We start from the raw sequence: 14,228 nt of genomic DNA, 5'->3' as shown, positions 1-14,228 counted from the left end.
AACTGAACTGAACTGGAGCATCCCTTTAGCCAGTCTTGGCAGGAGATTTTTCTCTTCATGTATGCAAACATTTTTATTATCAGGCAACCATCAAAAGAGATCAGAAGAAATGGTCTGAATTTATGACCCAACTATTTGGATAGATGTGGGCTAGAAAATGGTTCACAAAGCATATGTATGGCCCAACACTTTTACATGTTGGCAACATTTTTGACTACATCTGACCACATGTGTTGGTTAATTCCTAACTCCCTAAATCTCTCCTATTTTTCCCATCTCACCTCCTATAATCTATTTTCTTATCATTTCTACTCTTCTGCCACTTTTTTTTTTAAATATAGCACAAATGAAATGTGCATCTGCTCATTTATTTTTTCCCATACCAAACATTGAGCATCTATAATGTATAGACACTGTGTTAGGAAGGTCCTAGTGTTAGATACACACGCAACAGAAGAACCCTTCTGTTTGGTTATTATTCACTCATATCACAGACACCCAAAGAAGAATAATCTGAACAAAACTTAAAAGAAAAAAAATCTTTGCTATTTGAAACTTTTCGAGGCCTTTTATATTATTATTTCTTTTAGTTTTGGGGCATTTGGTCATATATTACATGTGGCTGATTTAAAATTCACTTGAGAAACTTGTGTACATGTGCTTCTTTGGTCCTGGGACTAGGGGCCCAATCAGCAGAAGTCCCAGTCTTTTTCTGCTGTTTCTGTATGTTTCATGTATTTTAGCCATATTTTTATCTTTTCCCTATTGCGCCATGCCATAGTAAGAATGGCAGAGGTTAGTAAGTTTCCTTAAATAATCAAAGAATTTTTTGCTGAATGCAGTTAAATTATTCAAGGAATTTGGTGAATTAGCAAAAATATAAAATATTTTAATGAGACATGAAGAATTTTCTAAGTGAACCTTTGTCATTTTCATGATGTGAGTTTTATTGTTTTTTTAAAGAATATTGCTGCAGTTGGGTTTTTTTTGTCTCGTTAAGTTTCCATTTTTTTTGGTGAGACTTTTCCTTGTTGATCAGACAAAAGTAAGTTGTTTTTTAAAAGCTCATTTTGGAAATAGTTAACCATTTTTAAGTTGAAGTAAGGCATAAAGTTTTTTGATCTAAGGGCGACTTATTTACATAATTATTATATTTGTAAGTTTGACTTCAGGATAGCCAGCTCTCTGAGCACAGATCATAGTAGACTCATTAAAGTGTGATTGTAATGTAAATGATGTTTTAGAAATTGAACTCGTTTTAATATAACCTCTTAACTGATCAAGAAACCTATAGTTTGAAATTTGGTTACAGTATTTGCCTTGAAGTTGATCATTATTGCCATGGTTTTTGGAATATCTTTTTATTTACTGGCATAGTTCCTTTCTTCTTTACCTTAATGTTTTCCTTTATTAATTAGAATTAGAGAACCATCTGCCTCCCATAACTTTTATGTTTCAATGAGATTCTCAAATGTGATTTACTCAACAACAAAATCACTCAGATTAGTAGCAGTTTGTAATTATTAGCAAAGTTCTGGTGTATAGTTTCTTATATTCTTTCACATCTACTATTTTTTAGCAGTTCTTTCCTGTGAAACTGTTAGGTATTTCAACCTAGCAACCTGATGCAAAATGGAAGCAGGAAAAGGGGAAAAGCTGAGTCAAGGGAGAAAAGAGAAGGGAAAAAACACTCCGTGTTCAGCCCCTTCCACCACCTTGTACAAGGCCTTTCTCCGTATTTTTATTTGCCTTATGCTCCACTCTCCTTTTACTTTTCAGAGTCCTCATGTAGTTGGGTTTTGTACTTTGTCTGAAATTCGTATTTTTAATCAGTGGGGCTGGGAGACAGAGGCTGTATATGGTTTATGGTACTATAGTGGAACTGGAACTTAGACTTGTCTTTCCAGAAACCTCAAAATAACGTTCATTTATTTGAGTTTTTTTTATTAGGGCATAGTTGCTTTACTCAGTCCTGTCCGACTCTTTGTGACCCCATGGACCATGGAATTCTCTAGGCCAGGATACTGGAGTGGGTAGCCTTTCTCTTCTCAAGGGGATCTTTCCAACTCAGGGATCAAAGCCAGGTCTCCTGCATTACAGGCGGATTCTTTACCAGCTGAGCCACAAGGGAAGCCCCCACAATGTTGATGAGTTTTTGCTCTACAGCAAAGCGAATCAGTTGTACATATATCCAGTCTTTTTTAGATTTTCTTCCCATTTAGGTCACCACAGATCACCGAGTAGAGTTCCCTGTGATATACAATAGGTTCTCATACACAGTAATGTAATGTCAATCCCAGTCTCCCAGTTTGTCCCACCCCCCTTCTTCCTTTGAAAACCATAGGTTTGTTTTCTACATCTGTGACTCTATTTTTGCTTGTAAATAGGTTCATCTGTGCCATTTTTCTAGATTCCATATATGAACGATATTATACAGTAGTTGTTTTTCTGACTTACTTCATTCTGTACCTCAATCTCTAGGTCCATCTACATCTCTGCAAATGGCACTATTTCTTTCCTTTTTATGGCTGAGTAATATTTCATTGTACATATGTACCACATCTTCTTTATCCATCCTTCTTTCAACAGTCATTTAGGTTCCTTCCATGTTTTGTTCACTGTAACAATGCTGCAATGAACATCAGGGTGTATACATCCTTTCGAATTGCAGTTTTCTCCAAATATATGTCAATGAGTGGGATTGCTGGGTCAGATGGTAACTCTATGAATATTTTTAGTTTTTTACTGTTTTCCATAGTGGTTGTACCAATTTACATTACCACCAACAGTGTAGGATTGTTCTCTTTTTTTCCCATCCTCTCCAGCATTTATCCTTTGTAGATTTTTTGGTGATGGCCATTTTGACCAGTGTGAAGTGATATCTCATTGTGGTTTTGATTTGCATTTCTGTCATAATTAGTGATGGTGAGCCTCTTTTCGTGTGTTTGTTGGCCATCTGTCTTCTTTGGTGAAATGTCTGTTTAGGTCTTCCACCCATTTTTGGATCAGGTCTTTGTTTTTTTTTTTTTAATACTGAACTGCATGAATTGTCGCTATATTTTGGAGATTAATCCCTTATCAGCTGCTTCGTTTGCAGATATTTTCTCCCGTTCTGGCAGTTGTCAGTTGTCTCTTCATTTTATTTTAGAATTATTTTTTAAAGCAGGAGGAAAAGTATTTTGTCTTTTCACCATATAAAGCTAATGGCTTTCACTTATTTTTACTTTGATGTAAGAATACTTTTTAAACACTGCTTCCTAAATTTGATTTGTCTCATTAAAGAAGCATCTGGAACTTTTTTTTCTTTTGAATCTTGGAAGTTAGTTTTCTAAGCTTATCTTTCTGCATTATGTAGTATCCCTAGTTATTTGGTATATTTATGATTTCTTATCAAATTAAATGTATCTTAAATACTTGAATTGTCAAGAAGCTGGTGTATGACCCAGCAGAGAATTTGGAACAGGTGCCAACCCACTTGCTAGGTGCCTGGCTTCTTGTCCTTATGTCGGGACTTGTTAGTGTGCAAGAACAAAGTGAAAAGCACTCTTTGTTGCCATATAGTCTATAAAAATTAACACTTTCAAAAGAATTTTTGTTCCTGGCAGTGTAATACTTGGCACATAGCAAATAAGAGAATCTTGAATCACAGGTATATAAGAACACTGTCAGTTCCTCTGGAGCTACTGAATTCTTTTTTCATAGTCATTTTTCTTGTTCCTTAATTTTTATTTTGTCCTCTTGGAAATTGTCTGTAAAAGTTTTTTTTTTTGTTTTGTTTTAACGTGATCATCAGGTCTTCTGGCTTCTGTAGATGTGCAGTTTGAACTGAGTTTTTGTTTGTACAGTTTGAATTGAGTTTTTTTGGGTGGGGGGTGTTTTTGGATTTGTGTCAATGTTGGATGCTTGTTCATAAAGTACTTATTTGGGAGGGGCATTTCCCTTTGGGAAATTTATTTCACTGTTCTGTGCTTATTTGACAAGTGTTCCTTCACTTCTAACTTTATTACTAATTTAAAATGTTATAAAGCCATATGTGAGCAGCTGTTCACCATTTTCATCAGAACGAAATAAGACAGAAAGGACCCAAATATTATCAGGAATGATTTATGTTAGATTGTAAGAATAATTTTTTTGGTAGTTATGATATAGTGTAACTTATTTAAAAGACAGTTATAGAATTAAAAATAATTTTAAAGAGCATAAAATAGTATTTGTTGAAAGATGAAAAGACTTGAAAGATGAAATACTGACTGAAGGAATGATAGTGAACCAGCTACTTTTTGAATTCTTGTTCTAGAATTCTATGATTTCATGATGTTTATTCTTCTCTTACAACAGACCTTTTCCCATTACTTTCTGTGCTTTAAGACTCTTCTATGCAATAGTATTCTAAAACCAATTTACATTTATTTTTAATAGGTTTATTAGCTATATAAAGGCATTTATTTGGCATGCATTTGCTAAATAAAAGTGCAAAACCTGTTTGCCTGTAGTTTAAGAAATGTGGTAATACATTTCTTAATGTATTTTAAGAAAAATAATAGAAAAGTTATGGTAATTCAATATTGTTCATGAAACTACAAATGTTATGGCTTGATTGTCCTTAATCTTCTATCACTAGTCCTTCAAAATATTACTATTCATTGTAATCATCTTTCAGACATTTAAAATAAAAATAATACTTATGTAGTGTTTATTAGTTACCATGTGCTAGGCAAAGTTCAGCTAATGAAATATATACTAAACTGTTTGATTTTCATAATAATCCTGAAACTTTAGGTTTCGTTGTCCCCGTATTATAGATGAGAGAGAAATTTACAGAGATTAAGTAAATTGGCCCAAGTGATACAGTAACTAGTGAAAATGAAAGTCACTCAGTCCTGGCTGACTCTTTGCGACCCCATGGACTGTATAGTCCATGGAATTCTCCAGGCCAGGATACTGGAGTGGGTAGCCTTTCCCTTCTCCAGGGGATCTTCCCAACCCAGAGATCAAACCCAGGTCTCCCACATTGTAGGTGGATTCTTTACCAGCTGAGCCACGAGGGAAGCCCAAGAATACTGGAGTGGGTAGCCTTTCCCTTCTCCAGCAGATCTTCCTGACCCAGGAATCGAACCGGGGTCTCCTCCATTGCAGGCAGATTCTTTACTGAGCTATGACGGAAGCTAGTAACTTCATACAAAATGAAGTGTATGAAGTTTTTAAAAAGTAGAATATAAAGTTGTGTTTATATTATGCACAGGCACAGGCATTTGAGAGACTAGAAAGTACTACCCCAAAATATTAAAAATGGTTCTTTTTAGGTTATGAGGTAACAGGTAATTCTTACATTGTCCTTCAAAATTTCTTATAGGTCGTACTAACTATAAGAGCTATAATACCTATCCTGATAAACATATGAGGTGGGAATTGACATAAGTCTTTCATATATGCCACCTTTTCCAAATTTCTGTCCTCCTCATCTCACATATTTAAGAATATTAACCTTTTTATTTTTTCAGTAGTTTTTGTATTGTTTTGTGTGTAGACAGATGTTTTATGTCTTTAGTCAAAGACTATGTCTTTTAGGATACTTTCCGTATTCCTCTTTCTAGATTAAAAATATTTGAGGACATTATCTCACTTTCTTTTGTGTCCTTACACTCTCTAAGACAAGTTGAGCACAAAGAAGACATTAAAGTTTATTGAATTTATTTCCCTTGTAAATTCCTCAGTGCAATTGGAAACTAATTCTTTAATTTCCAAATGTATTTTTCTATCTTTTAATGTAACTTTCAATTATACATTTCCCCAAGTCTGAATCCTTACTGATAAGCTTGACTTCATTTTCTTTTTTACATCTCCTCTCAAAATCTAATTATTATTGACTCATTGATTAGCCTTATAAAATAAAGTTTAATATAATTTTAATCTTTTTTCCTTTATAGTAATGCAGATAACCACAGTCTCTTCTAAGAATTAGTGTAGAAGCCTCTCCTCCCCATCTTCCCAGTTTTAATCCCCACTCTACCTTATAACCACAGTCCTCTTCTGGAGATCTGATCACGCCATTTTCCTTATTAAGTTGCTCTCCATTGCTCTCAGGATAAAGTATAAACTTCTTGATGTTTTATGCATCTTCAGTGTTTTTTTTTTCTTTTTACACTTTCTCTTTTCCATGGCATTTGCTGTTATTTTCAGCTGTTCATCAGATCCCACTTCATATGTCACTTCTGAAAAGCTTTTCTTAACCATTCATTTAAACTCTGACTACATAGAGGTACATGTGCTACATTTTAGCATATACCAGGCTTTATAGTAATTACATAACTATGGAAATATGCCTTTTTAAGGAAATATTCCATCAAGTCAGAAACTCAATATGGACAAGTATTATTTTGTCCCTAGAAACTAGCATAGTATGAATAGGCATTTAAACACATTTAATAGATTGATTGATGTTTTGCAGATGACTTTGCTTCTATTTTCCTGAAAGGCTAGAGTTTCTAATATAACTTCCTGCTTTCCTGCGAGTCTTAAACTTATCTTTATCTTTTTACTCTCCTTCCCTGTCATTGCTTGGGAGGATAAATACTTCACTGAAATATAAAATGGAAAACATAAGTGCAGTAGAAGTAGAGGAATATGAACTATCTTTCAAGAAGTTTAGCAGTGAGAAAGAAGGGGAAAACAGACTTTAAGTAGAAATAATATCAACGTAAGTTTGCTTTGAAGCATAGGGAGAAATGGGAAATATTTGTAGGCTGAGGAAAAAATACAGATTCATGTTGGCAGAGGCCATCACAGTATTCTAAAGTAATTATGCTCCAATTTAAATAAGTAATTTTTAATATATATATATAATTAAAGCAGGAATAGAGAGAGACAACTGGTGAAGCAAGAGACCCCAAACATCAGGAGATAGGAAGGGGATGGCTTTGTTTCACTTCAGGGCAATGGACCAGCACTTTGGTATAGACGACTAGGCCATGCAGTGACCTTGTTGTTTTGGCCTGTTGCATTTCCAGTAAACACTGAATTTTCTGGTAAGAGCATCTTAGTTTTTCTTGAGAAACAAGCCTTCTCTAGCTTTTGGTCCAGCTGACACCGATTACTTCTATTCTATGATCTGTAACTAAAGAGATGATTTTTATGCTGTGGATTTCCTTATCTTATATTTTGGTGATTTCCATGTATGTTTCATGGAGGTGCTTCAGGAGTTTAGTATCTGATATTGGGTTCTTTTAAATGATTCTTTTTAAAGATTTTTTGAAAGGCTGATTAAAAACAAAATATACTCAAATGTATTAAATTTTATCATATTGAAGATTATCAGATTATATTTCTAGTTATAGTTTCATATAAATCTGAGAAAACCATTTTCCTCACCATTTATAAGCATACCATTGAATTTGTTTTAAATGCTATTGATTAGGAAGGATGTAATTCTATACTAACTTTTAAGAAAATTCTATCTGTATATGTGTGCTTATGTAAATTTTTGTTATTCAGTCGCTAAGTTGTGTCTGACTCTTAGCAACCCCGTGAACTGCAGCACACCAGGCTTCCCTATCCTTCACTGTCTCCCTGAGTTTGCTCAGACTCATGTCCATTGAGTCACTAATGGTTATCTCATCCTTTGTCACCCCCTTATCTTGCCCTCAGTCTTTCCCAGCATCAGGGTCTTTTCCAATGAGTTGGTTCTTTGTATCACATAGCCAAATTATTGGAAGTTCAGCTTCAGCACAGGTTCTTCCAATGAATGTTCAAGGTTGATTTCCTTTAGGATTGAGTGGTTTGATCTCCTCACTCTCCAAGATCTCCTCACTGTCACTCTCAAGAGCCTTCTCCAGCACCGCAGTTATAAAGTGTCAATTATTTGGTGCTCAGCCTTCTTTATGGTCCAACTTTCACATCCATACATGAATACTGGAAAACCATAGCTTTGATTATATGGACTTTTATCGGCAAAGTGATGTCTCTGCTTTTTAATATACTGTCTAGGTTTGTCAAAGCTATTCTTCTAAGAAGCAAGCATTCTGCTAAAGGCTTTCCTGGTGGCTCAGACAGTAAAGAATCTGCCTGCAACACAGGAGACCTGGGTTCCATCGCTGGGTCAGAAAGATCCCCTGGAGAAGGGAATGGTTACCCACTCCAGTATTTTTGACTGGAAAATTCCATGGATAGAAGAACTTGCCAGCCTGCAGTCCATGGGGTTGCAAAGAGTCGAAGATGACTGAGTGAATAACACTTTCATTTTTTCAAATATTCTTCTGTAGTATTCAAGGTATAACTCAAATATGCTTCAAGGCATGGTATAGCTGCTCCTCATGGAGCATGTTCTCCAACAGAATGTGCTGTTCTCATTGCATAGGTACGATAATTGCCTAGTAACAACTGAATGGGTATCATGCAGCATCATATCGTTTGAAATCATAAAAGTTGCTTCTCTGACTTATGTGTTTATGATAGTTATAAACACAGCTTTTATCCATTAGATAACATACATACCCTCCCTCTCTATATGCATGTTTGCATGTGTGTATGCACGTGTGTGCTGTGTGTACGTATATATGCCACTTCTAAAAGGGATAAAAATAAAAACTACTGATTGAATTAAGCAAATATCCAATAACCACATTGCCAGATCTACTGATCATTTCTTCTTAATTATCTCTAGTTTCTGATCTGTAAATTTTTTGATAGTTGTTGACTACCATCAACAACTACCCATCAGGGTATGACAACTCTGCTGTATTCCTGCTTATAGCAGGCTTTGGCTACACAAATAATAGTTGCTGTCTGTGATAAACAATCACTTGGGTTCCACTGATGATAGCTACATGTTTTTAAGGTAGTAAGAGCATGTACACTAATCTTAGGTTTAATTTTAGTTTTATTAATTGGTGAAATCAGCAATCAGTTAGGAAAAACAAAGACAAAGTAAAACCCAAGGCTGATGATGCTTCTGGGAAATATACACATATTCCTCATGCCTTTAAAATGGATGAACTGGTTGAAATAGCAAACGGCGTTAGGATTGTTTTTCTTGTTCGGTCGTGTGGTTGTGTCCGACTCTTAGAGACCCCATGGACTACAGCACAGCAGGCTTCCCTGTCCTTCACTATCTCCCAGAGTTTGCTTAAACTCATGTCCATTGAATTGTGAATGACATTAGGTATTAAGAGACCTAAAATGTTCATGCCTTTTAATCTAGTAATCTCACTTCTTGAAATAAATCCCAAGAAAGCAATATAGAAAAAAAAATAATTAAATCTTATCTCAGTGTTATGGTCAATAAGACAGAATTATCCTGGTTCTGTGTACAAAAAAACAAAAACAACAGAAAGAAAGAAAGAGAGAAAGTGAAGTCGCTCATTCGTGTCTGACTTTTTGCGACCCCATGCACTGAAGCCTACCAGGCTCCTCCGTCCGTGGGATTCTCCAGGCAAGAATACTGGAGTGGGTTGCCATTTCCTTCTCCAGGGGATCTTCCCGACCCAGGGATCAAACCCAAGTCTCCCACATTGCAGGCAGATGCCTTAACCTCTGAGCCACCAGGGAAGCCACAGAATCCGCCCCTACTCCGCCCCGCCAAAAATGCAAATTTATTTGGAAAAAATAATCTTTACCTGATAGTAACAAACAAAACCTATCTCTTTTTTATGTTTCTATCGATAGATTGTTTCTGACTTTTCTTCCTCTTTCTTTTCCTCTTTCCTCTTAAATGTAGGTAGCATCCATCGACCTTCCTTTTACCCACATCTCTCTTCTCATGGTTGGCAATTTTAGTTGATCTCATGGTTTCTATTGTTTGTAGGTGGATAACTCTGAAATCCAACATTTCAACCCTATTATCTTTCCAGAGTTCCATTTGTGACACATATTCAACTCCATTTGTGATATATATTCAATTGTGAATATATGCAACTCTGTTCAGTTCAGTTCAGTCGCTCAGTTGTGTCTGACTCTTTGTGACCCCATGAATCGCAGCATGCCCGGCCTCCCTGTATATCCCCCCAAAACTCTTTCTTACCTACCAATCATTTTTACTGTGGTCTATATTCTTACCAATCCATCTTGAAATCTTTAGCTTCACATTCTCCTTCTTTCTTCCACTGCCTTCATAATCCTCAGCTGTAGACCTGCAGTATTTTTCTGGTGTGTCTTCATCATTTCCATGTGATTACTGTAGTTCAGGCTTGCCTTTTTTTGGTGGGGGGCAAGGTGCTTCCCTGGTCACTCAGCTGGTAAAGAATCTGCCTGCATTACAGGAGACCCTGGTTTAATTCCTGGTCAGGAAGTTTTCCTGGAGAAGGGACAGGCTACCCACTCCAGTATTCTTGGGCTTTCCTGGTGGCTCTGCAGTGCAGGAGACCTGGGTTTGATCCCTGGGTTGGGAAGATCCCCTGGAGAAGGCCAAGGCAACCCACTCCAGTATTCTGGCCTGGAGAATTCCATGGACTGTATAGTCCATGCATAAAGAATTGTACAGGCCTGAGCACGTTCATTTTCACTTTACTTTTTTTTTTTTAAGTATGTTTGTGATAGATCCTTAATTGTTCTCTCTGAAGACACCCTCCTCTCCAGTGAATCTTGTCAGAGAAGTCTTTCTGAAGCACAGATCAAAGCATATTGCTTTCTAGATTAAAAACCTTCAAAGACTTCTTATGAATAAAGAGATTCTTGAGCTCCATCTAGTCTTCAAGGTTATCCACTAGATGGCTTGAATTTGCTTTTTTTTTTTTAGAAAAAAGAACTTTCTTTTCTTTTTTGACTTCCCTCTCAAGTCTTTTTTTCTCTCATGTTCTTCATGTTTCCTTCTGAGCCTTTCATAATTTTTTGGCTTCTACCTAACCATTTCCCTATTTTCATATTTCTGGATTTCATCCATGCTTCAAGAGTTGGCTTTCAGATTTACCTTCCAGCTGGGAATAATCTTTTCTTCCTAGGAACTCCCAAAGGATTTTTCTGTTTCTTTGTCATTGTGCTTAGTATACTTTGCATTGTACTATGGTTGTTTATATTTGTGTTTACTGATATTTCTTTAGGATCTGAATTTATGTCTCATCTATTTCCTGTGTACTTTATATGGTATGTAACACACATTTATTAAGTAAATAAACATAAAGAGCTCTCTTGTTTGGGGAACATTTTGAGAAGAACAAAATTTTGAGGATTCTTATTAATATACCAAAGGCAGAAAAGATTATATGTTCCATAAGGACCTACAGAAGTATATTTGAAAGTAATTTTGCTTTCAAGAAAATATTTTTTGCTTTCAAGAAAAGAAATATAAGAAATTAGATATGTAGATTTGACCATGAATCACTGATTCAAACTATTTTCAAACAGATGAAAGCTAGTTTTTAAAGGCATGTAGAATAGAATATAGACGTAACAGTATATTAAATTGTTTAAACAGTTACTTATACAAGTAAGACTTGCAAGCAGTAACATTTTGGTTTTCTTTAGTATTTCTGTAATACGCAGCTCACATTTTATAAACTCCTAGTTCTTGTTGAAAATTTTTTAAGAAAATTATTGATTTTTAAATAGTTCTGTTTTCTTCCTTGTATACATATGTTTTAAATTTTTTCTTTGTTTCACAGGTATCCTGGTCAGATATAGGAGGACTGGAAAATGTCAAGCTGAAACTAAAACAGGCTGTGGAATGGCCCTTGAAACATCCTGAGTCTTTCACCCAAATGGGTATTCAGCCACCCAAAGGAGTTCTTTTGTATGGGCCACCTGGATGCTCTAAAACAATGATTGCAAAGGCTTTGGCCAATGAGAGTGGACTGAATTTCCTGGCTATAAAGGTAGGTTTAAGTTTATTAAATTGTTACTCTCTCTCCAGCAGCCCACCCCCCCACCCCCAATTCCTACCCTTAGGAGAGCATGGACCACCCTCTTAAGGAGTAGTTGAATTTTTTTTTTTTTTTTTTTTGCAGTTAATGGCAATATAATATAGGGAGATGAGAGATAAATAAATTAGTGCCTATAATCGGCAAATCATGGTTTAGTTTATTGATTTTCAGTATTTCTTACGCTCACCCATAGAAACCAATTTTCTTTTTTTTCTACATTTTTAAATTGTGCTAATCACTTTTGCTGAACCATGACTTAAATATGAATTTAATTATGAATTTAATAAATTTAATATTTATAAACATAGTTTCAAAGAACTCAGATACTTTATATGGAAAAAATAAATTAAAAAAATATTTTTCTAGTCAGAAGGTATATATACATTGTTTATATTCTGAAACACACACACACACATTGTTTGTTCACTGCATGCTAAGTTGCTTCAGTTGTGTCTGACTGTGCAGCCCCATGGACTCTAGCCTGCCATGCTTCTCTGTCCATGGGATTTCCCAGTCAAGAGTACTGGAGTGGGTTGCCATGCCCTCCTCCAGGATATGTACACACACACGCGTACACACACACACACGCGCGCGTATGTATATAAAGCCTTAAATTCATCTCTGTAGACTTTATCACAGAAATACATATTTAAATATGTTAACCATCAAAGTCATTTAGAAAAAAGGCACATGATAATTTATTTTGATGTTGTCAGGGAATTTTTTTCATAATAAAATGTTTTCTGTCTTAAAACATTGAAATCATTGGCAGTTTTCCCAGTTAGTTTAGTATAAACATTTCAGAAGGTCAGTCTTTTATTAGTACTTTACTGTTGATTCTTGAACACCCTAAGTTTGAACTGTGTGGTTTCAATTATACAAAGGTTTTTTTTTTTTTTTACGGTAAATACTATGATATTACATTATCTATGGTGGATTGAATTGGCGGATATGGGGGAACTGTGTATATGAAGTTATAGTAAGTTATACTTAGATTGCGTGGAGGATCAGAGCCCTCACCCCCTCATTTTTCAAGGATCAGCTGTACTTTTTTTGGAATGTTATTTAGATGTATTTAGGCTGTTTTCTTTTTAAGAATCAGTATCATCACAGTCACTAGTATTTGCCTGTTGTTTTTCATCTTGTCGAAGATATTGGATATGGATTTGGAGAGGGGACCATTTTCACTATGATTAGTTATGCTGACTCACAACCATAGTTTTAAGGGTTGCAGTTTTAAATGTTGGAGTAATGAGTGATTTTGAAATTTCCAGAGACATCTTGATTTCTCTTTGGTCCTTGTTCTCTTATCTTGTGAACATGGCCATTTTATTGGCATTTCCTCCTTTTTTTTTTCCCCTGTCATCTTCATTTCTCTATGCTTACCTTCCACAACTGTATAGTCATAATTTTTGAATTTTTCCTGTGTACTGGATACCTGAAACTTATTTATTGAGGACTTAGCTCACAGTTATTTACACTTGAATATCAAGGAAGAAAAAGCATATATATTTCCTTACAAATTAGTATCTCACTCTTTTGTGATTGAAGATAACAGTTGCTACCAGGACTGCTTTCTGGCCTACCCTAGGATTACTTAGAAATATATTTATTACAATTTTTGACTATGAAACCTTTCATAACTTTATAGTTTCACTTTGGTCTTTTTTCATGGTAAGAAAATAGTGAAAAGATTTTTTGTAAGGTTTATCTTGGACATATAAAATAACCATGTGTTAACTTATAAATGCCTTTCACTAAGTATTTAATTCTTTTAGGTCACATACACAAAAGATACATGATGTTAAGAAATTTTCTTCATAAGTTGAGTTTGTATTTTCTTAGAGAGGGTTACATATCCTACTTATTAATTTTTATTTAACGTGGACTTTTATTCATTATACAATTTCATGTACTTTGAAGGTATTAATCAATTTTTGAATCTGGGTGGAGGATATAGTTAATGAACAATGGATGTTCATTTACTGTTCTTTCAGATTTTCCTATCTGTTTAAAAATTACAAAAGAAAAAATTAAGAACACAAAAATAACTTGCTTTTCTATGCATTTTCATTGGTTCTTTCATCTTGGTCTGATGAATTTATGAGAAAAGTTAAAGTAGCTATGGGCTTCCCCAGGTGGCACTAGTGGTAAAGAACCTGCCTGCCAATGCAGGAGACACAAGAGATGTGGATTTGATCCCTGGGTCGGGAAGATCCCCTGGAGGAGGACAGGGCAACCCACTTCATTGTTCTTGCCTGGAGAATCCCCATGGACAGAGGAGCCTGGCGGGCTACAGTCCACAGGGTCACACAGAGTTGAACACAACTGAAGCGACTTAGCATGCACAAAATAGCTGTATCATATAGTTTATGTATG

The 14,228-nt window shown here is 35.4% G+C and overlaps 1 protein-coding gene across 1 annotated transcript in view; it reads left to right on the top strand.

Moving 5' to 3' along the window:
- Positions 1-14,228, top strand: part of AFG2A (AFG2 AAA ATPase homolog A) — a 350,811-nt gene that overhangs the window by 74,694 nt on the left and 261,889 nt on the right. Inside the window, exon 12 of the mRNA XM_069557480.1 lies at positions 11,592-11,801. Within this exon, the coding sequence (XP_069413581.1) occupies positions 11,592-11,801 (210 nt within the window). The remainder of the gene's footprint in view (positions 1-11,591; positions 11,802-14,228) is intronic.

The sequence above is a fragment of the Ovis canadensis genome, chromosome 17 (genome assembly GCF_042477335.2).
Source record: "Ovis canadensis isolate MfBH-ARS-UI-01 breed Bighorn chromosome 17, ARS-UI_OviCan_v2, whole genome shotgun sequence".
Taxonomy (NCBI): Eukaryota; Metazoa; Chordata; class Mammalia; order Artiodactyla; family Bovidae; genus Ovis; species Ovis canadensis.
This window is presented reverse-complemented; position numbering and strand designations above follow the sequence as displayed.